Source organism: Macrotis lagotis, chromosome 4 (assembly GCF_037893015.1).
Source record: "Macrotis lagotis isolate mMagLag1 chromosome 4, bilby.v1.9.chrom.fasta, whole genome shotgun sequence".
Lineage (NCBI taxonomy): Eukaryota > Metazoa > Chordata > Mammalia > Peramelemorphia > Peramelidae > Macrotis > Macrotis lagotis.
Window position 1 is genome coordinate 150152146 of NC_133661.1, and position 24098 is coordinate 150176243.

The window sequence follows — 24098 nt, forward strand, 5'->3', positions numbered from 1 at the left end:
ATTAATGCCTTCTATCTAATGAGCTCCTAAATGCTTTTTTGTTTCCCCTTTCTTCCTACATCAAACCCATCTTGCACACAGATGTCAAATTAACCATCTGAAAATACTATTTACATCTTGTTATTCCCCTACTTAAGAGTACCATGCCCTCCCTTCCCCAACTGCCCAACATATCAAATCTACATTCTTCTACCTAGTTTTTCAAGACCGTCCATAATTTGACCACACCCTTTCTTCATTTATATATTGACCTTCTCTTGGAAAAACATATACTACTTATATTATTCTCACATGTAGCTCTTTCTCTGCCCCTCTGACCTTTCTTCTTCACTTGCTTTTTTCCTTCTGTTCCTGAAGGGAAGCATTCAGTGCTAAGGAGACCATTAAGAGCTTTGCAGGAAGGGATATTCAATATCTCATTAGCTTTAATATCTGTCTTTGCAACCTTAAGTAGCCTTGTATAAACTGAGCTTCATTCCCACACATTATTGGTCTAAAACACCATCTAGGGTAGTTACTAATAAAACTATTAGAGTCCTTTATGATTCCATTAGGACATTATTGTATGATTCTGTAACTTTGTCCTAAAAGAAATAAAATTTTTTCATAATGATGACAATCATTAATTTACTTTCCATTCATTCTAGCTGGATGAAGGTACACCTCCAGAACCAAAGGGAACTTTTGTTGATTACCAGACAACAGTGGTGAAATATTCCAAAGCTATTGCTATAACTGCACAAGAAATGGTAAGTCAGGAAGATATTTCCCCAAGCACTGTTGGATTTGTTTATTGATTTTTTTAATTTCCTACTCTTTACCATTTAGTCACCAAAGCCTGCTTCCATATTGAGAAGCCAGAGCAAGTGTGTTTCTCCAGGTTGTTTTTGTTTTTTGGTTTGTTTTTTGCTAAACCAGCAAAGACAGTTCATGGGAGTTTTCTGTTGTCTTCCTAGCTATTTAATTCATAGAACAGTGGAATCAAATTCAAATAGAAACAGATTTCTGTGGGCCACCTATCAATTTAGAAAACCACAATTTAACATTATCTATTTTGAATCTTTATTTATTTTGTTAAACATTTCATAGTTACATTTTAATGTTTTAGGCCACATGCAACTCCCACCCAGGAGTTTTGTGAACCCGTCCAGGCCTATGTGTTTGCTTCCATTGCTCTAAAGAAACAAGTTTGGAAACAAACTAAGATTAGAGAAAACAGTGGTAAGAACATGGAAAGGAGAGAGAGTGAGGTGAACAAGGGAAGGAAAATGGAGGAAGTTAATCAGCAGACATTTATTTATTATTAATTAGGCATACTGTGTGCTAGGAAGGTAACAAGAAAAATAAAGGGAAATTACAGAAGTGGAAGAAACAAATTTTTTCAGATACCTGAATTACATTACTACCCTTGTGGAATAAACTTTGCTGTGGTTTTTTTTTTTTTATCAGCTAAGGCAAAAAGAAAAGCTTTGTTATACACAGTTTAGTTTTTGATAAGACAAAGCAATCTGTTGAGATGAAACTTTACCTGGAATTAAAATAAAGATGAAATTAATCATCTAAATTCTTAGATAAAGGACATCTGGGTAATCTAATAGAAAATGGTTTCATAAAAGTAGACTTTAATTTTATAAAAGATAAGTAACTACTGTTTAAATAAAATAAGCCTAAATGCAGGAAAAAGAGTTTTATTCAATCAATGAAGATATGACAGTCTAGATTATGGGTTTAAGTTATGTTCAGCCAGTAATATCTATCAGATACCCTTTTATTTTCTTGATACACTAGGGCAACTAGCATCTTTTTCTAGCCAGACCCAAATCATTTTCAACTTTGACTTGGTCTTCTATAAGGTCCAAGGTCCCATATCCGAAAGACTTTGTCATATGAACTTCTGTCCACTAGAGGCTGAACTAAGACCAACAAAGTCTTTCCCTTCCCTCTGGCTGCTTAGTTCACAGACCTAACTGGTCTGTAACATGCTGGGGGTTTTTCTTAGAAAGGGGTGGCATGTTCATCCTAAATAAATGGAAAACATTTGGGAATCAAGACCAGAGGTGGTGATTCTCATGGGATTGATGTGTTTGACAGAATATAAGTTGAATCAGAGATTTCTCAAGCTTGACTCTTGGAGGGAAGCCCAATAAACTAAGGGAATTGATTTTACTAACTAGTTATAGGGTTTTTGCCTATCCCCAGAGTGCCTCTGCAGTATTTCTATGGCTGAAGTGGCATGCTGACTTGACAGCTCTTTATGTCTATGATCTTAATGAAACCCTAGCTTTATGCTTAATCCCTACTTATGAGGCAGCTGTTACAAATACTTTAAGTTTGCAGAAAATTATAGCCATATGCCTTAAGGTTCATCCCCCCAAGTCATTGTGTTTCATTTTGATGCAAACAGAAATGAAACAACTTTTTGGCTCTCCTTGTTCCATTTTGGGCCTGATGTTCATTTCCTGGTGACCCACATGGTAGGTCTGGAACCTAGCAATCATTTTTATATAAACATATGTTAAGCTCCAATTGGAGAATCCTGTATAGCTTCTCTTACTTTAAGGTTTTATTATTTATACCACAGAAAGATGGCTGTCATCTCTAAAACAAGGAGGGAAGAAAACATAGGGGAAAGAAACTTCTTCTAGAAAGGGGAATGAAAGGTCATTTCTGGGAGGTATTACTAAAACAATATTTGGGGGAAATAAAAGGAATTTGGGAGGGGAGTAACTGAAAACTCATTTAAATTGAGCAAATTGTAATAGTTTTTCTATAACTAACTTAGAAGAAAACTCTTACTCTTGTGATGCAAAACAATGGAATTTGAACATTTTAGTTTGCTGCTTCACATCAGAAATCTTATTTCACCCCACCCCCAATTCTCCAGACCTAGAACTCTTTTAGGTTTGGGTTTTTGTTTTTTTTTCCTTCTAGAAGACTTGTCTTCCAGTGCTTTACTTCTTCGCCCCTCCTTTCCTCATACCTAATACAAGACACCTTAATGAAATGAGATTAAAATTCACTGTGTTCATGGAAGTTTGTCTAGGTCTGTAGCTAGTCTAGCTTTATGCTATTCTCCCCATATTCCTATGAAATAGCAAACAACTTTACACTAAAAATGCTGACTGCTTCTAGAACTGAGCCAATAGTGGACCAGCCTCTAGTGGCTGGGGGAGAGGAATTAAGGGGGCAGAGAAGGAAATGAGTGTTTGACCCATATCCATGCATTCCCCTGCAAATTCCTCTGAGTATATAGCGAGCTGGCTGCTGTTGATCATAGTGGTGTTGTCCTTGAGCCTGGCCGAGTGGGTTTTGCTGAAGAAATGAAAAGCCTGGCCTGTTCTCTTTTCATATTCTCAATGCTGAGCATGCTAGCTGGGCAGCCCCCCAGCCCTGTGTCTGCCAGCCTAAGGGGAGAGCTGGAGTTGGGTAGAGGGGATGTAAACAAAGCATGTCTGTCTGGGTTTGGCTTTGCACAAGTTATCTTCAGAAACCATAACCCCAACATACCTGTTGTTGTAGGGTTAAAAAGAAGATCATTTGGCTTCCAAGTGGTATTAACCCATTATTCTTATGCATTTTTTATATGTGTGTTTGTGTGTCCTGCTTGTTTTCTTTTTCCAGATGACTAAGTCGGTTACTAACCCGGAGGAATTGGGAGGACTTGCTTCACAAATGACCAGTGACTATGGGCATTTGGCTCTCCAGGGCCAGATGGCAGCAGCTACAGCTGAACCAGAAGAGGTCTGCCATCTTAAGACCTCTATTTTAACTAATGAATGCACGCTGATGTTCATACCCAGATTACTTACTCTCCTTAGCTCAGTTTCACTTTGTGAGAGAGGAGCCAGATAGTCAAAACCAGGTTTATTTCTCCATTCTCTTTCCCCTTGGGTCTTGGATAAAACAGCTGCAGAATTTCCCTAAACCTGACTTCCTTTCCAGCCAACTGGTTAGAGAAATAGATTGACCCACTCTGAAGCCTCCTAGGATCATGGTAAAGTGAGTATAGTTTATAAACTCCCAGATTGAAAAGATGTGTTTACTTTACTTTTCCACCATCTATGCCTTTTGGTTTTCATAACATGTGATATGTGTGAGCCAGGGGTTGCCTGATAAAAAAAAGTAAGGGTTAGTTAAACCCTGTCTAAACCTACATAACCATGGAAATCTCTCTATGAAATCTCTACTCTCCAGAACCAGTTAATTTGGCAAACTCATCATTAGAATGTCATATGATGTCAAAGGATATCATAATAGAATGGGACATTCGTGGTCATCTTGTTCAACCCTTACCTGAAAAAAGAATCCTTTCTACAACATACTCAACCCATAGATATCTTTGTTTAAAGTCCTAAAAGGAGAGAGAATATCATCAGTCACTTACTGTGGTAGTCTTTCCCACTTTTTTAGATAGCACTAATCATTAGGAAGTTTTTCTTGACATCAAACCCAAATTTGGCCCTTTGCAGCTTCCTTTCTGTAGGTCCTAGTTCTGACATCTGGAACCAACAAAATATGGCAAACCTGTTTGTCAGTAGGATGGCTTAGGGAAACCTATGAAATAATCCTGAGTGATGGAGTTTAGCCACTCTGCTATGTACAACCTATTTTCCCTCAACAAGTTACCAACAAGACTATGCTGCTTCAAAAAAATCCAGATTAGACCTGCTTTCTATGCTCTACAGAGGCTCCCCCTTTGCCTCTTACTAGTATATTTTGCCTTCGATCTGATGAGTTTTGTCCTCAGCCAAACCTTCTCCCTGGATTCAAGGCAGTCATCTGGATTTCCCCACTCAGATTCTTACAACAACTTGGATTTCTGGATGGATGTTGGGTCAAATGTCTTCCCTAGTCTTCTCAAAAGTCACACACCCCCTATGGTGGCAGTCTTCGTAAGTCCTTCAACGATTGGCTCATAAGATGAGTAGGGAAACATCTGGCCTAATATGAAATCCATACATTTCTGATTCCTAACATATAGAAGCTAATTGGGTGATTCAGAGTTTGCCTTAGATGGTAGGATCTGAAAATGCAGACAAAGGAAAAAGATCCACAGAATTTTGGGAGATAAAGCCTGGCAGTAGTTTAGCCCTAACAATCAGTGCTCCCTGCAGGGAAAATATTCTAAACCTCTAATATAACAAAACGGAGTAGATTACAGCTGTCATTGGAAAAAGGAAAGTAATTAACTACATTCCCGAGACAGAAGACTGTGAATTATTTTTCCTTTTTCCTTTATGATTAAGGTTTGTATCCTTTGAGTTACTAAATACTGGCATTTCTTCCCATTTTTTTATTATATTAACTCAGATGTCTAAAGATGCTTCAGAATAAACATCTAAGTAAAAGTTGCTGTCTAACATATGGCATGATAATGGCATGTAATTATATTTGTGTAAACGTGGAAAAGCAGCATGTCATCGTTCAGCAGTTTTCCAACTTCTTGGTTGCAGGACCTCTTTAACTCACTTAAAAAATTGAGGATCCCTGCCAAAGACCTTTGGTTTTGGGGAGCTCTATCAATTGATAGCTTTCATATTGGAAATTAAAGTTTTTAGTGTTGATACAAAAATAATTTTGTTAGTGCAAAAACTAGTTTTTTTGTCATGGACCCCCTGAAAAGGAGGGTACGTAGACCTTGCTTTGAGAACTAAGGGTGTAATGAATAGGAAGCACCAATTTCTTTTATTTTGTGTGTGTGTGTGTGTGTATAATATGTATGGAGGTAGGTAGATAGATAGATATAGGTATATAGATATGTACATGCAGGCATATATGTGTGTGTATATATATATATAAATATATATATATTTTTTATTTATATATAATATAAAAATGAACTGAGCCTAAGGATGAGCCACAAGCCTGAATTTTGATATTTGAACATGGCTTTTCATATATTGAGCTATAACAGAAGTAATAATAGTCAAAATAATATATTAATAATAAGCCCCTCACCCCCGCCAACTCCCACCTCAGAGCTCTGCAGGTATGAATCAGTAATTCTTTCAAGTCAGTACAAAGTCTAAACTGTTTCCAAATTTATGCATCAGACTTCTGTTGATACCTCTGCTATGAAGACTAATTATTTTAAGAAAAATTGCCTATCTTCAGAACATAATATGCTTGACTTCCATAAAGCAAAAAAGGATTTTTACATTGTAATAAGAGAGGACTTGATTAAGCAAAAGGATGAACAACCACACTTGAAGGAGACTTGAATATTAAAAGTGGTAAGTAGCAGTGTTGTAGAGTGGAATTACACTTGGAGTCAGAAGATCTGGTGTGGAGGCCTACCTCCTGCTCTTCCTAATTGTGAGATTGTAGATCAATCACTTAAATCTCTATGAGCCTCAGTTTCCTCTGGAGCTAATACTATGTAGGAGTCATAGCTCCATTTTGTAATCTTTAAAATATCTTATGAGTCTGAGCCATTATATTATTTTTCAAAGAGATTTGAAATGTCTCTCCCCAAAGACCTTTAAAAGGTCTCTTAGTTTGCTTAGGTGTGGATCTTTCTGGGGCATTGGGTTGTAGATCATATGATCTATAGGGTCTTTTGTGGTCCTAAAATTCTACAAATTGCCTACTCTATAAAACATGAAGAGATTTTTTTTTATTATAACATAGGCAAAAGCAAAATATGTAGTAATGAAAAAGGTCAGTAAAGGAAATTAATCTGCTAAAAACACAGCTGCAAATTACTATAGATAAAAATCTCAAATATTTTTTGGTTTACGGAGGCTGATGTTTTCATTAACTTTTCATTTTGTTGTTTTTCACTATCACATCTTGAATTGCATTTTGCATTCCAGACAAAAGAACAATGTAACCTAGAGTAAAAAGAAATCGGGGCTAGGAATATAATACTGCCATGAATCTGTGAAGGGAAATTCCTTGTGTATGCTTGCCAGAAATATATTAAAGTTAGGGGGGTTGGGAGATCCCTGAAGCCACACTGCTTTTTGTTCCCAAGAAGAGGGAAACATTTATATGCCTAAGAGGACCCTCCATTATGACATGTGAAAACATTTAAATCCAATCCAAATAAACAGCCCCAGGACCCCTTTCTCCAGAGTTCCAAGGCATATTTTGCAAAGTCAGCATTCTTCCTAATTCCTTGACTGTATCAAACCAAATGGAATAGAGTGGTTTTTTAGGCCTCAAACGGAAGTAAAATTCATGTTTATTTCAAACTGTCACAGTGAGAGCCTCTTGGCCACATTTTCTGGTGTTCAGCATTAAAAGTAGGCACATAGGTTTGCTATATTCCCTCTTCCTAAATAGCCCTCTCCTCAAAATGAACAGGATATCAGAAGTAGAATTCTCCGTGTCTTGCTCTAAGATACTTCATTAACAATTGTGAAAGTAATTAATTATTTATGTTTTTCACATATACTTTCCCCACCCCCATAGAGAAAGGGTTCTTAACTTTTTGTATGTCATAGATCCCTAAGGCAGGCTGTTGAAGTCAGTGAACCCCTTCATAGAAGAAAGTTTTTAAATGCATAAAATAAAAATACTTAGGACTAACAAAAAATCCAATTACACTGAAATACAGTTATCAAAATATTTCTTTAAAGAGTTCACAGACCTCAGGTTCAGAACCCCTACTATGGAGTCTTAAAAGAAGTACAATAACAATGTCCTACGTCAATCATTTTATTTGAGCCTCATTTAAAGCCGATGAGGTATGTAGTACAATTATTCTCTATTTTGCCACTAAGGAAATCACCTCAAAAGAGTCAAGTTATTTAGTCAGGGACACACATCTAGTAATGGTGACCAGTACTTTTTATTAAGATTAAGATTTATTAAGATCAGCAAGCTTAAGTGCTTACTGAGAGATACTGGGGGAATACTCAGTCCACATTCTAATAACAGACTGCCTCTCTAATAGTCAGATCTGCTGCTTGCTCTCTAAAGTTCACACAATATTTGTTCCCTAAGAGCCCTACAAGATAAGTAATTCTCAGCTGTTATTATTCCCATTTTGTAGATTAAAACCTCAGAAATTAGCTAGTGCAATCCCTTGATTTTACAAATGAGGAAGCAGAGGTCAACAGAAGCAAAGTTTCTGGATTAGGTCTCATCAGTGATTATAAGAAAGGATTCACAGGCAGCTAGGTGGCACAGTGGATAGAGCACAAGCCCTGAGTTCAAATGTGTCCTCAGACCCTTAATAATTATCTAGCTTGTGTGACCTTGGGCAAGTCACTTAACCCCATTAACTTACCCACAAAAAGCCCCCAACCCCCAAAAAAACAAAACCAGGATTCAGACCCAAGTTGCCTGACTCCCTTCCAAGTGTTCTTTACATCACATGTTTCTTCTACAGAGAACTCCAAAGTTGACATTTCCCTACCATTACCCTGGTTCTTGCTACCTTGTGCTCTTCTGAGCACTATCCTCATGGGAGGAAGATTTTTGATAATCTTATTCCAAATGTAAATTTGTTATTTTTTTTTAAAAAAAGAAGAAAGTGTAAGAGGAAAAAAAATAGTTCATTTGTGTGGTTGTAATAAGGAAAATTATCATGTGTTTCATTAACTCAACAAATAGAATTTGATTTAGAATCCTATAAAGACTCAATTTTTAATTTCATCAACAGGCATAAACACATAAAGCAATTTACTTTCTCTTTTCCCTTTTTTGTTCATAAAAGAAAAGAAGAGGGTTCCCCCTTAATTTCTGTAAGCAGATGTTACTAGAGCTGTTAATCTTTTCCCAGCACATCATTATGATAATAGAATCTTCAGATACTATATTAAGAATATTCTATATTAAACATAGCTAGAATGGGATCTTAAGAGGTCATCCAGATGATCCCCTTCATTTTTTTGAAGGGTTAAGGGACTTGCCCAGGATCACACAGCTAGTAAGAGTCTCGAGCCAGATTTGAACTCGGTTTCTCTTGACTCTGGTTGAGACTAGCTGCCCCAGCCCTTTCATTTTACAAATTACCTAAATAAGGCTCATAGATAGATAGGAGATAGTTTGCCCAAGGCCATAAGTTACTAAGTAGTTGAGCCAGTACTCAATTTAGGACCTCCAATACTAAAATTATTGTTCCATTGTTTTCAATTATGTCTGGCTCTTAGTGACCTCATTTGGGATTTTCTTAGAGATATTGAAATGGTTTGCCATTTCCTTCTCCAGCTCATTTTCAAATGTGGAAACTGAGACCAACAGGGCTAAGTGACTTGCCCAGGGTCACATAGCAAGTGTCTAAGGCCAAATTTGAACTCAGGAAGAGGAGACTTCCTGACTCCCAAGTCCAACGCTCCATCCACTCTATATATAATTGCCCTAATTCTAGAATATTGACTCAGTATTCTTCACTGAAACATGTTTTAAGTAAAAGCATTTACCTTATTCACATTCTAGCATCCCCAAATTTAGAGATGAATGTTATATTGGAAATAGTCTAAGCAAAAATTCTCAAACTTTTTTTTTGTTATCAGGTCCTTTTTTCATTCTTTAAGGATCCCCAAAAGCTTTTGCTTTTGTGGGTTGCGCATTCAGTGGTGTGCTTGTAAATGTTTAATAACCAGTTTTCTGAAAGGCAGCAAAAAAAAACTATTCCTAATACACTTTAAAGTTTAATCTCCATTACTAACATTTTCTCTCTCACTTTCATAAGTCTATACACTCAACAAAACAATTAACCAAGCCCTTACTTTTCTCATTTGCTGTTTTATAAGATATAACTGCTCAAATTGAAAGTTTAGCAATTCACTCTCACAAACCAGTTTAAGACAGGCTTTAGCATATCACTGGTTATAACTGCCACTAATTACCATGTTACAAATTAAGTTAAAAATTTATTTTCTATAATTCATTTTAAAATAAATTTTAAATTCATTACATGTTAACAAATAACATTTTTATAGAAAAAAGCCACTATATTTTACAAAACAAAAAATATCAAGAAGAATGGCATCATTTTACATATTTTTGCAAATCTTTTAATGTCTGGCTTAATAGAAGACAGCTGAATTGTTATGTGTGCCCCTGCATTCAATCTGTTGTATGTTATTTTGGTAGAAGTAGATGATGAAAATATGGCCTCACACAGTTATGCAGCTGGAAAGATGTGTTTTTAATAGGCAGATAACATCTTAATATTATTATGAATGTAATTTTGACCTCTTAGATGCTCTGGAAGTCCATGCCCTTGGGTCCATGAAAATTGTTGGCCATCCAGCTCCCTCTAGTAAATAGTAACTAGCATTTAGGTGTACTTTAAATACATTTAAAGAACCTTAAAGTTTGTAAAGCACTTTAAAGATAATATTTTATTCTCACAACATTTGTAGGACTTTTCCTGAATCAAAAGTAGATCATTACTCAAGAGTGTTAGATTCAAATAAACATCAGGGGCAAGGCAGGAAGAACCTTTGGCATTCTGTCCCACTTATCCCACTTACATACATACCCCCATGCTTAAACAAGAAGAGCATCCAGGGTAAAACCACTTTGATTCTGAAACTGACTTGAGATAGTCTCAACTAAAGGAGGTTGAAATAATTAGAATCTGAACTCAGTTCTTAAGGGACTTAATGGACTGATTAATTAATGGACTTAATCCTGCCTGTCTAACTATGAAAAGTCACTTATCCCTTCATAACCTTGGTTTTATTATCTGTAAAATGGAGGTAGTAAGATACTCCCAATCTCACTGGGTTATTGTCAGAAAAATGTTTTACAGACCTTAAAGTGCTACAGGCATGCAAGTCATCATCATCCTCATCCTTATCATTATTCTTATTATTCAGAACTGATTTCTCTGGTGTAGAAAACTTCAATAATAATGATTATGATATATTGATTTATCATTATTATTGACATTATCAATATCATCCCAATAAGATAGCATAATGAATTATTGATCTTACTCTGACATTATACCTGCTTTGTTAAAATTTTCCTTTGTTGGCTAAATATGACCAGTTCTAATGCGGGGGTGGGGACGGTAGTGGGGTAGAGAGTCTCTGGCCAGGTTGAAATTATAGTTAGAGCATTAGAATGAAAAGACATTGGATTCCCATGGTTGTGAGGCAGGGACAGGAGAGGGAGGTCTACTTTGAGGAGGGTTTGTTTCTAGGTAACAGTGAAGGGTTAGGCAGCTCTTGGCATGGTGAACCTGTGGTATCTCATACCAGAGATCTGTATTCAAGCAGAATTGCATTAATAGGGCGGCTAGGTGGCACAGTGGATAAAGCACCGGCCCTGGAGTCAGGAGTACCTGGGTTCAAATCCGGTCTCAGACACTTAATAATTACCTAGCTGTGTGGCCTTGGGCAAGCCACTTAACCCCATTTGCCTTGCAAAACTTAAAAAAAAAAATCTTAGCAATCATCTTAATAATAGATAGCTTTTAAATAGTACAGAATTGCATTAATGATACTGAATACTATGAATAGAATACTCAAAGAATAGTACAGAATGGGACTTATGGTCCTGACTTTTTTATCCATTAACTTTGACCTTGTAGAAGTCATTTGGCCTCTGAATCACTTTGCTTATTTAAAAAAAAAATGTGGATTGGGCTAGATTTTCCCCAAGAACCTCCCAATCTAAAAAGTCTAGGATTCTGTTACTACCTCACCAGCTTCCTCCCCTCTTTCCTTTTCAATGCTGCCCTAAAATTTTCAGGCCTCTGTAAAACTCTTTCCCTTAGGCTGCTAAATACTTGCAGTCAAGCTCTAGATTACCCTTACTCTGAATCTGAAATTACCAAATTTGGTTTAGATCTCAATTATTACAGCTTCCAGTCCCAAGTGTCTTAGTTTTTTAAAACCACCTCCATCTTATCCTAACAAATAAACATGCTTAAATTCTAATTAAAAGATTTACTTTTTTCCCTGCTACTTTAATACATATTTTGTTGACAAGGTAAAATGAGCATTTTACAGATTCCAAATTACAGATTCTACTGTGGCTATTCCAAACTAGAATCAAAAAAGATTTCCCTGTAATCTAGTAATTAAGATTATCTTATTTACTATGGAAGATGACTTCCATCCAAGTGGTCACACAAGCTCATGATCAGAAATGAGGTGACTGAATTCCTCAAAAGTAGACCACAGGTTTTACTTGATATGGATTGTTGAAAATATTATATATTGACTTTGTACTTTGAATTTTTTTTTAAGTTACCTAGCTGAACTGGACAGCCAATTATTTATGACAAGTTTATCGATCAAACCAAAATAAAAATTAATTCAAAACAGATTTGTGCTGGTCCAGAGGGATGCAAATTAGGGTAGGAGGTATTATTTGTTATAACTCAAATCAGATGACTGGCAGCTCTCCATGACAAAACTGATTTGGCTGAAGACCTGGAGAGCACAGCCACAGACTAGATACTTTTATGATTGCTTATCCAAGGAACAAATTCACTTAAAAGAATTTTTACCATCACAATCCTGAGATAAATTCTAATCAAGAAATATACATAAAACTGGTCTTTTTTTTAAATTACTCATTCTTGGTAAACTTGGGAATTTGGATAGTCCATTTAAATATACATCGAAGAGAATGCTGGTGTTCAAAGAAATAGAAAATAATAAAATATACTTTACATAAACTGTATTGAACATAAGGCCTTTGTTTTAGGAAGCATTCCAGGTTCTTTGAGAACCTTAGAGTTAAGATTATGATATTAATTTTTTTGAGTGGTTTGGGTTAAGAAAATACCCTACAAGGGGCTCCCCTAACTGATTGCTTATAATTGAAATGCTTTTAACAGAAAACCAAGCCTTTTTTCCTCAAAGTCCAGGTCAGGATTAAAATGCAAAGACTCAGGAAGGGAAACATGGGTCAATCAAAGAGTATTTAATAAGCATTTACTGTTTACCAAGCACTAGATTTATATTTACACTAACATGTAAATGATTAGCATCTGAGTCTTTCCTTAGAACTCTTCCAGATAAGAAGGGGGGGGGTTGTCAAGAAGGTAGTGTGACAAAACGGAATAATGAGATGAAGAGTAGCTTAAAAAAAAAAAACCAACTAGAGGCCCAGAAGACACTTATACTGCTTAACAGCTTTGCCAAGGGTCAGTCTTAGCTGCCTTGTGAGTGTGGCACAATAAAAATAGGTGAAAAATAATACCACAAAATGTAGACATATTTTATGGGATCTAGGTGACCTTTGGAATCTGTAAAATGTAATTTAGCTGGTATCCCCTCCCATACTTCACAAGATATGGAATCTTAATAGGAGTGGAATTTTCCTAGCTTTGTTCCCCTAGAACTTAAGAGAAATTTTCCATGTTAGGAGAAGGTATAAATGAAAAGATCTATAATGTTTCTTTTCCTCCCCATCCTGGTTTCCCTCCTTAGATTGGATTCCAGATCCGGACCCGTGTTCAGGATCTCGGCCATGGCTGCATCTTCCTCGTCCAGAAGGCAGGAGCTCTTCAGGTCTGCCCCACAGACAGTTACACCAAGAGGGAGCTGATAGAGTGTGCCCGCTCAGTCACTGAAAAGGTAAGAAATTTAACCCTCTGAACACATGATGAGTCAACAGAGCCAGCTCCCAGTTTAGCAAAAAAGAATGACATTGGTTAGTGAGATCCTTTAAAAAAAGTGTTAACCTTCTGGTTTCATCTATTAACTAAGAAGTAGATAAACCAGTTAATTAATATTTTATTGTCCCTGTCGTTCTTTGCTTATCATCTGACAAAGTTGTTAATGGGTAAATAACAAAGAGCAACATTACAAGCTCCTCCTGAATAACTGAGTGATAATCTAGTAAAGAGACTGAATCTTCTCTTCCTTTGAATAACTGAGTCAGCTATTGGCAAAAATAAATCCCCCTATGAAGCTTTGTTCTCCAGATGAGGTGAGTATCAGGTAGTAGCCTACATATAACCACTGAATTCCTCTCTTCCTGTAAGATGCTCATGGAAATTGCTGGGATGCTCTGGAATAGCATCAGTAGGGAGGTCTCTGGTAAGTGGATAGTGGAGTTCTAGAAGAGTGACTATAGGCTGCTAGCATTGAGGGCCATGCTCAACTTAAGTATCTTTTCTCATTTATTGTAATTAAGTAGGCAAGAAATTCTCCCTAAGACAAAGCATGGAAGCATAGAGTATAGTAGACCTAAGGAGGGTCCCTTATTCTACAAACATAGAGTAGTGTGCACAGGAAAAGAGGGAAAGGAAGAGAACAAAATGAAACCTTTATGAAAAGAGAGGGAAGCTTCAGGAGTCTATTACTGGGTGGCTTTTTTGGAGGTGCCTCTGTTTGTATTCATCTATGTTCTACCTGGAATATTCTTATGCATTGAGCTACAAATTGATCCTGAAAGCACCAAAAGGTGGGCAGTGGCGACTTGGTGACCCTTTTTTTCTTGAACCTATTCTTTCTATTGTTCCTGGATTGGAGATTGTAGGACCTGAACATCTTTCCCCTAAATAGAGTGACTTCTTATCTGATGCTGCTTATACTTAACATGATTCTGACATACACACACACACACACATTCTGTTGCATAATTTAAACTTTCAGTTCCAACAGATTTATCATCTCTATCATTGTGAGACACACACACACAAATGCAATTTGCTCACCCCTTCTTCCCATCTTTTTGCATCTGCTGTTCCATCCACTTAAAACATCATCACATTTCTGCTGTCCCCATGTACTTTGTTTTGAAATTTATCTCCTCTGAGAAGCCTTCCCTGATCAGTCAAAATCCATTCTGATAAAATTGTTATTCTCATAGAAAATTGGCATTTTTTTCTTCATTTTTCTTAAGGAGCTAATCAAAATCATTTTTTGTGCATGTGTATTTTATGTCCCAATTATGACATAGTCTAGTTGAATAAAACTTGTATTTCTTTTTTCTACCTGCTCTTCTTTCCCCCCAGTCTGTAAGAGACCAGTAGATTCTTCATGAGTTGACAAATCCGTGGGGGTGTCATTGGGTAACTACAAGAGATCCATGAGGTCATTTACACACTAAACATCTCTTTTCTCTTACACTATAACTTTGAGAAGGTCTGTGAAATTCTTTGACATTTGAAAATCTTCCTACTCAAAAAATTAGGCAACTATTCTCAATGAAACAACTGCTGTTTTAAGGGGTAGTATAGTGGACAGAACTCTGGACTTGAAGTCAGGAAAACCTGACTGAAGACTTTGTTAAGTTAATGTCTCTAGGTCTCTGGTTCCTTGTCTGTAAAAGGAAGGGGTTGGATTTGATGACTTATAAGGTTCCTTCCAGCTTTAAACCAACAATCCTATGAATGACTGTTAGGGAATATATTTGTACTGAATCAATAAAGATACTTTATCAGCTTAGTTAGAGCAGTGATTCTGAATCCTGGTAAATTTGACATACACAGCCTCTCCTTCCCATCCCATCTTAGTAGTGCTATTTGACATCTAATTTTATAATTAAAGCAAATTAAAAATGGAAATTGTTTAGACAGTTTTCTCAATTTTGCCACTTAATATGAGAAAAATATGCCTTTCCATTGAAATCACCCATGCAGAGGGGGTTTCCTATCTGTACCCTATGCTGTAGTCACTAGTCTGATGTCTTTTCCTATGGCTTCAAATAACTGCCCAGGATGTAGGAGACATGCTAGAACCAAGAAATGAATCCATATCCTTGAAGACTTTTCTGTTGCCCTTTGTTATTACAGTTACAGCTGTCAAGTTTCCCCCTAGGAATCCACCTGAAATTGAAATATGGTGGAAGAGAACTAAGCCTCAAGGCCCCAGGAGGTAAAACAGCCTTTTTAGAAGAGAGAAATCATGGCTATATTCTTTATTAACAGTCTGAGAAATTTTGCCTTGATCTGCCTGCTTTCTTTTATTTCCATTTATTTATTTATTCTTTTAAAATACATTTCATTGAGATGCATTTTGTCTCTGTTCAGTCATTTTTCAGTCATATCCAACTCTTTGTGATTCCTTTTTAGTTTTTTACTTTTTTTTTGGCAAAAATACTGGAGTGGTTTGCCATTTCCTTCTCCAACTCATTTAACAGATGAGGAAACTGAGGCTGGATTTGAACTCAGGAAAAGGAGACTTTCTGTCTCCTGGCCTAGAATCAATCCAATGTGCCACCTAGCTGTCTTACTTTGATTTCTAGGAAGAACACTATTGCCCTTCCATTCACTTTTCACAGCTCCTGATTGCACTTGTGAAAGGGAGCAGCAATTGGGCATCCAGTACTGTGACCACATTGACAATGTAGTTAACACTATCCTAGTCATAACTTCTCTTTTTTAACTCAGGTGATCTAAGATGATCAATGACTAGATCGAAAAAGACATCCTGAAATAGAGATCTGAATATTCCTCATCAATACCTTTTCACCTTCAACTCATTCGTCTGCCAGTCAAAATGCTGTCCTTAACTTTCATAATAATGTTCTAACAAACCCCACCCCTCTCCAAAATGTCCTTCCCATTTAAAAAAAAAGTTGTGACATCACCTAATGGGGTGATTACTATTCATGTTCCTTTTCATTTTTGAGATTTATCAATATTATTAACAAAATAAGAATGTGAATGGGCACTTTAATCATTTTGAAACAGAATTGTCTATTGGGTTTGATGTGAGTTTTTGTTGCATTTTGTTGTTGCTTTTATTTATGTTTGCTCTAGTCATCATGTCCATTGGTATTTTGGTTCTTTTTTATTTCCCACATTACATCAGTTCATACCTGTCTTCCCTTGTTTCTCTGAATTCTCCATATGCTTTCTTGTTGACAGTCCAGTAAAATTCTATTTCACTTATGTATCATATCCAACCTCAGACAACTACTTGCTGTGTGATCCTAGACAAAGTCATTTAATCACTGTATTCCCTTGTTTCTTCATCTGTAAAATGGCAGTCATTATAGCATCTACCTCTCAGGGTAGGATAAAATGAAAAAAAAATTTTTAAAGTACTTTGTAACTATAAAAAGTTATGTAAATGCTAGCTATCATTATTGTTTTAATAGTTAACAGTTATATTGTACTATGTATGATATATTCATATGCTTGACAATTAATATCTCATTTGATGCTTAGAACAATCCTGGAAAGTGTTACTATCTATCAATACTACTACTAATCCTAGTGATAATACCATAATCTTTTTTGACCTTTCCCTTAATCTTTGGACTCTGAATTTATTCCCAGCTTTTTATATTAAAACTAGTGCTGGGGGGACTGAGCATCAGCCCTGGAGTCAGGAGGACCTAAGTTCAAATCCAGCCTCAGACACTTAATAGTTGTGTGACCTCGGGCAAGTCACTTAACCCCCATTGCCTTGCAAAAAAACAAACAAAAAAAAACTAGTACTGTTATGATATGGGTCTTTTCTTTTGTAAGCCCCAACCAATCCCATAACTATAGACTAAGTGATTATTAGATTCAAGGCACTGGTGATAGGTACCAGTGATACAAAAATGAAACAAAATATATAGCCCTGCATTCTGTTTATATTCCACTGGATCAAAGGGAATGAACCACTCTGTAAGTTTTCTTAGATAATCTCTAATTCTTTTTTGAAATACTTTACCATAAAGATGTCACTTGACTATTTCTGTGCTCTTCCTAAATCACTCCACTTGTTATGAATTCTTTTTCTGTACCTTTTGTATCTTAACCCAACATGTAGGAACACTACAGAGATTCTTGATATTTAAAGCTTCGTGTATAATGTCCATTTGCTTCCAGTCTGACTCATCTTTTCTTAATATGGCTACAAAGATACCTGGGAACTAGGGCAGTATGACTTAGAAACATGAGAAAGGATAACAATTCTCCACCTGAATGCAGCATCTTTTTCAAGGCTCTGCACATAGAGTCTCAATCAATGTTCTCATTAATGGATTGATCATTGCTATGGTGACTGGTGAGCAATCACTCCCCATGCATGCTGTGACCATTGTCAGCTACATGGTGTCAGATTAATTCTTGCCCTTTCCATGTATTTATTCTAGTAAAAGGGGGGTTCTTAATATTTGTTTTTTGTTTCTGGGTTTTTATTTTGTTTTGTCATGGATCCTTTTGGCAGTGAAACCTCTCAGATGAGGGTTAAATTCCTAAGATAAGATAAATGGAATTAAGAATGAAACAGATTATATTGAAATTCAATTAACAATAAAAAAATAATTCAAGTTAATCCCAGGTTAAGAATCCCTGCCCTATTGACTTCACAAGTATGATTGATATCATATTGCTTACTTTCTCAGTAGGTAGAGGGAGGGGCTAGAGGAAGGGAGAGAATTTGTAACTCAATTTTTAAAAATGAATGTTAAAAATAAATAAATAGATGGATAAATGAATAGATAGAAAAAAAAGAATCCCTGTACTAGATAGTGACATTATGTTAGGAATACGATTCTCAAACACACTGTTGTGTTTTTACTGCTTCTCATTAATAAGTAGCTAGCATTTATGTTACAATTTACAAAGCATTTTATATACATTATCTCACTTAATCTCATTACTTTATAAGGTATAAGTATTTTTACTCCTGTTTTATAGAAGCTTAAAGATTAATAGCTTGCAGGTCTCAGAGATGAGATTTGAGTCCAATTTTTCAGACTTCAGGTTCAGTCTATTTCCAATATACCCTCCTGCCTTCCATTCCTTACCTCCCATTATCATTTGTTGTTTAATTGGAAGTTACCCATCCATATTAAAGAGTTTATATTGTGCACAAATAAGTGTGTGGCAGAATGTTATCTGCTCTTTTTTTTTTTTGCAAGTGGTTATCATTATCTCTCTTCCCTGATGCAACCTACGATTAAAAATATACATTAATTCCTTTTGTTGTTGTGGGAGTGTCTCAAAGAAGGAATAGAGGTATTTTTTTTAAGAGATTCTGTTTCTCAATGACCAGCCATAATTCCAGAATGTTTATGATGAAATGTACTGCCTGCTTCCTGATACAGAGATGAGGGATTCAGAATGCAGACTGAGGCTTTCTTTTTTATTTTATTGTATTTTATTGTTTTTGGATATGACCACAGCAGGAATTTGCTTTGTTTTTATTTTACAGCAGTTTTGTTTTTCTCATTTTCTCAATTGTCCAGGAAGGAATTTGGAGTAGAGAGGGTTGGAAGGGAGAGAATTAAAACCTGAAAATTTTTAAAAAGAAAGATTGTGTCTGATAAATGACTAAAGGGAAGGTGAATATAACATTATTTAGAACTAGCATAGATTACCTAAAAGGCATGGTGATATGGAAATGAATGCTGCTAGTTCCTGTATTGTGTATGCTGCCTATGGCTAGATAATTGGAGTTCTTATTTATTAGATCAGGGGAAGCTTTTCCTTTTGCTAGGCTATTAGGAAAGATGAGTGCTTAGAATACTGATCATTCCCATGGTGTGGGGAGGGGCTGGTCTTTTACATTCAAAGCAGATGCAAGGTGCTTCTTGACCGTGATTTATTTCTGATCAAGCTACAAAACATATATGCCAGCCTGTAGAAAATCTACTTGTATTGTTAATGTACTAAAGAGTAAGGTCAAAGGAGAAGTTAATTTTTCCCTTCTAGTGTGAAATGAGCAGACTAATCAGGTAATCCAACTGTGACTGTTCCTTCTTGCCTAATTTTGAATGGGAGCTAGAACCATAAATCCCTAGATTTATCATTAGAACATAGATGTAGAACTGGAAGGGACCTTGGGGGCTGTCTCCAGGTCAGTCAACTTACTGTAAAAATAAGGGATCTTGAGCCCAGGCAATATAAATGACTTGCCTAAGGTTGCACAGATATCTGATATCTAAGTTTGAGTATCAAAAGTTGGATTTGAAGTCAGATCTTATGACTTCAATAGCCAATGGCTCCTTCTTTTTTGATTTCATGGACCATAAGAGACCTTAGAGATGGTGGCACTGTTTTCATGCTCACAAGTCTTTGGTCAGCTTTGGGTAATTGCCTTTGTCTCTTTTTTTGTTTCCTTTTTCTCTGATTTCCAGGTTTCTTTGGTTCTGTCTGCCCTCCAGGCTGGAAATAAAGGAACTCAGGCTTGCATCACTGCAGCCAGCGCAGTGTCAGGCATCATTGCTGATCTGGACACTACCATCATGTTTGCAACCGCTGGGACCCTCAATGCAGAGAACAATGAAACCTTTGCAGATCACAGGTCAGTACTCAGTCAAGGTAGAGGGGGGAGGGCTGGTACCCGGAATAGAAGACAGAGAGGCAGCTATCCCAGAGGTAGCCAAAGGTGAGAGTCGGGATTGAATTTTACCTGCCTTGAGAGAATTCTGAAATTCACTCCAGAGAGGCAGCCCAGGAGGCCAAAAGCTCTATGATTATTCTGAAGTGGATTTAAAAAGGGGTTAGAAAGAAAGGAAAACAGTTCAATAAGTAGAGCAAGTCAAATAGTCAAAATAAATCCTATTTACTAGAGTTAAAAGTAGAATCACTTCTTCAGCCTTCCAATTCACAACCCAAATAAAGCCTGCTCTAGTGAAGGATGACATTCTCACTCGGGAAAACAGGAAATCATTCCTGTAACTCATTCTCTTATTAACAGGATGACCATTATACATAGCAGTAATAGAGAAATGAACCAGCCAGAAAGCTTGGGTTTTTAATTTGTTTGGGAGAGGTGATGCTCAAGACCTCAGCTTTTTTCCTTGCCAGGGTCAGAAGTTTGGGACCTTGAACAGCAGCTGAGGAATATGCATTACTGCAACACCTCCCAAATTAGAACTGTCGGAATTATTCTATGTGAGTTGCTGTAGGCCACATCCTTGCAACACAGCTGCTCTCTCCCACTCTCCATCCCTGATCCTCCTTCCTAGGGCATGAAAGGATGAAGAGATTCCCACCATTTCTTCTTCCCAGACTCACCTTGGTTTAGAAATCTCAACATCAAACATAGTAGAGAACTTCACCCCTTCCATATAATCTTCTACCAGCCTTCTTCTCTGATTTCATACAGCAAGTTAAATGTCTTCTATTTAATGTGACAAAAGAGGTCACACACACACCAAAAAAAATCCCCTATTGATGTAAATGTAGGATTAAAAAAAAAGAACTAGAGGCATTTAGGTGAGGTATTGGATGGAGCATGATCCCAAAGTCAGGAGAACCTACAAATGTGATCTCAGACATTTAACTAATTGTTTGACCCTGGGCAAGTCACTTAACTGAGAGAGAGAGGAGAAAGAGGAAAGATGGAGAGAGAAGAAAGAGGGGAGAGAGAGAAGGAGAAAGAGGAAAGACAGGAGAGAGAGAGAGAGAGAGAGAGAGAGAGAGAGAGAGAGAGAGAGAGAGAGAAAGTACTAAACCAGTTGGCTTTGGTACAGTTCCTAAGCTTCTTTGATTATGTGGATTTGTACCTCTGGGTCATGACAAATGGAAAAAATAATGCATGTGGAGTCAGGAGTTCCATTCAAATGTAGGCCTATACCATTTTCAAATATGACCCTGGGCAAATTGCTTAACCTCTTTGGATTACAGTTTTCCCATCCATGAATGGGAGTGCTAGACTAAATCCACTCTAAGGTCCTTTTCAGATCTAAAATCTAATATTTTTACATGAGAGTCTCTCTCTCTCTCTCTCTCTCTCTCTCTCTCTCTCTCTCTCTCTCTCTCTCCCCCCCCCCTCCCCCTCCCCCTCCCCATCCCATTCCTTCTTTACTTTTTCCCTCCCTCAATAAGGAAAATCCTTTTATGCAGAGTCCTCCTTTGACAACAGCTTTCTCCAAGTGTTCCTTCTTGACTGTGTGGGTACCATGGATTGATTGATGTGCATCTCAATCTTTGACCAAACTTTTCTCCTGAGCCTTACAGAGTCAAAAAATTGTCCATTGCCCCTTTTTTCTCTTCTTATATTTGCTACCAGGGAGAACATTTTGAAGACAGCAAAGGCCCTGGTGGAAGATACAAAACTACTGGTGTCGGGGGCTGCTTCAACCCAAGATAAACTGGCCCAAGCAGCTCAGTCATCGGCAGCCACCATCACCCAACTTGCTGAAGTGGTAAAACTAGGAGCAGCCAGTCTAGGTTCTGATGATCCTGAGACCCAGGTATGAGAATTACTAGGGGCATCTGAAAGAATATAAGTACTTAATTCACCTCCCTGGGCTTCAGTTTCCTCAGCTGTAAAATAATAGATAACTTTCTAGTTCTTGGTTTGTTATCCTATTCCTATGTTTATGGGCATGGCATTTTTAGTTATACAAAATAGCTGACCTTAGTCTTTAGATCTCTGAAAGTAAAACAGGACATAAAGTTAATATATGATTTCATGCATATTTGGCTTTGGGAAAGGGAAGTGAACTCAATGACCTTGAAGGTTCTGTTACAGTCTTAGAGTTATCGCTTATCTCATAAATGCAAGTAGGTTCAATGAGCAACTAACCATTTAGAAATCTCCAAAAAGAGTTACTACTTATTCCTGTTTATTTAGCTAGTTCTAGCCCATCAGGTGGTAAACTCTTCAGATTTAACTTTTTAAATCTTTCTCCACAAGTCCATCCCTTCATTTAGGATGGCTCATAGCAGTCAAGACCCTTTTAATCATATGAGAGAAGAATTGAGGTTGTTTGCTTTGTTAATAAGTGATTGCAGTTAGTTAATAAAACACTTGAAACTTGTTCCCCTGAATAGCCATGCCCCTTTCCTTCTCTGACATCCTCTACTGGAGCATAGCTCTGAGGAGGAAACATTCCTTAAATTGCAGATTTTTTTCCCTACTGGATCTCTTTTTGATAATATCAGAATCCAAATTGGCTGACCTGTGGAATTTTAAGTATTTGCACAATCCCTTCCTGTGGTCTTGCTTTTACCCCATAGAGGACTGAAAGAGTATAACTCAATAACTAGAATTAGAACTACACACTGGTGGTGGTTTGTTTTGGTGTGTTTCTACCTGGAAATTGTAGAGTCAGCCTGCCTTCAAAAGTGAAATTTGAGAACTCATTTAATGTAGATGATGACAGACAACCTCCTTGGTCTTTTCAAAAGCATGAGTGTTGTCCTGATTTCTTGTGGGAAATGGCCAGTGTAGAGCTGTGTCTCCAATGTAACTAATCATTAATTGGTTGCTATGTAATCAATAGTAAAAAAAAAAGTAGGAAACTGTTGACCCCCTTTTGCCTACTTCTTTTTACATTTCCAACCATGCAGTATTATCACCATCCAGTGTCCCATGACAGTAAGGAGTTAGCACATGGTCAAGAGAAACAAATCACCCACCACTCCCCTTTCCCCCTCCCAGAAACTTGGCATTCCTCTTATGAAAGAAGATTGGAAGACTGGGTAAGGTGAGGGAAAAAATGCTGGAAAAATATAGCCTATTGTATTATGTAGTTACAGTTACCATTAACATAATGTATTTAGTGAAAGGGCATGCTAGTGTATATATCAAATTATTTGGTCTCATGAGGTAAGAATGATATTGAGTCAGAGTGACTACTTATTTATCTCAATCCCTTTGTAGGAAATGAGACCAGGTCAGCAAAGCCATGGGCTAAAAAATTTAGCTTGTGCTGTTTTTATTGAAAAACAGTAAAGTGTTGAGAAGAAAAGATTGGTCTTGAAGCAAGTATCAGGATGACCTAGATTCAAGTCTCACCTTTGATCTATGCTTCCTTTGGGCAAGGTGGGCAAGGCATTTTTTCCCTCTCACTGCTTCTTGTATCTCTCTGAAGCTAGAAATTAGAGATTAATTTCCAAGATCATTAAACTCATAGGTTTATTTTTAAAAAGATATCCTTCTTTGTGCTCAATCCCTTATGGTGTCTGCCTCTCCTTTGACAGGATGAAGACAGATGGTTTTGATGTGAATGTTTCCTCCTTCTCTTTTTGTGGCTCCTTTCTTTTAGGTGGTACTGATCAATGCCATCAAAGACGTGGCCAAGGCCCTCTCTGATCTTATTGGTGCTACTAAAGGAGCAGCCAGCAAGCCAGCTGATGATCCATCCATGTATCAACTCAAGGGTGCAGCCAAGGTAGAGGAGTTTTCTTTTTTCCTTGACCTATCTTTCAAATGGCAATTCATTCAGGCATTCATTTGTATTAGGGTTTTTTGTTTTGTTTTTTCCCCATGACCTGGTTATTTGTAGCATGCTATTATTACCTGATTAAAAGCTTCCAATTTTGTTCTCTATGA

The 24098-nt window shown here is 37.0% G+C and overlaps 1 protein-coding gene across 11 annotated transcripts in view; it reads left to right on the plus strand.

Moving 5' to 3' along the window:
- The window catches only part of TLN2 (talin 2), a 575338-nt gene that overhangs the window by 489288 nt on the left and 61952 nt on the right, over positions 1-24098 (plus strand). For 10 of the 11 annotated variants that reach the window (XM_074234301.1, XM_074234300.1, XM_074234295.1 and 7 more), the window contains 6 exons: positions 648-749; positions 3622-3741; positions 13350-13496; positions 19948-20114; positions 21828-22011; positions 23812-23937. In XM_074234301.1, coding sequence (XP_074090402.1) covers positions 648-749; positions 3622-3741; positions 13350-13496; positions 19948-20114; positions 21828-22011; positions 23812-23937 — 846 coding nt within the window. The remainder of the gene's footprint in view (positions 1-647; positions 750-3621; positions 3742-13349; positions 13497-19947; positions 20115-21827; positions 22012-23811; positions 23938-24098) is intronic. The other variant, XM_074234304.1, reaches the window with a different exon arrangement.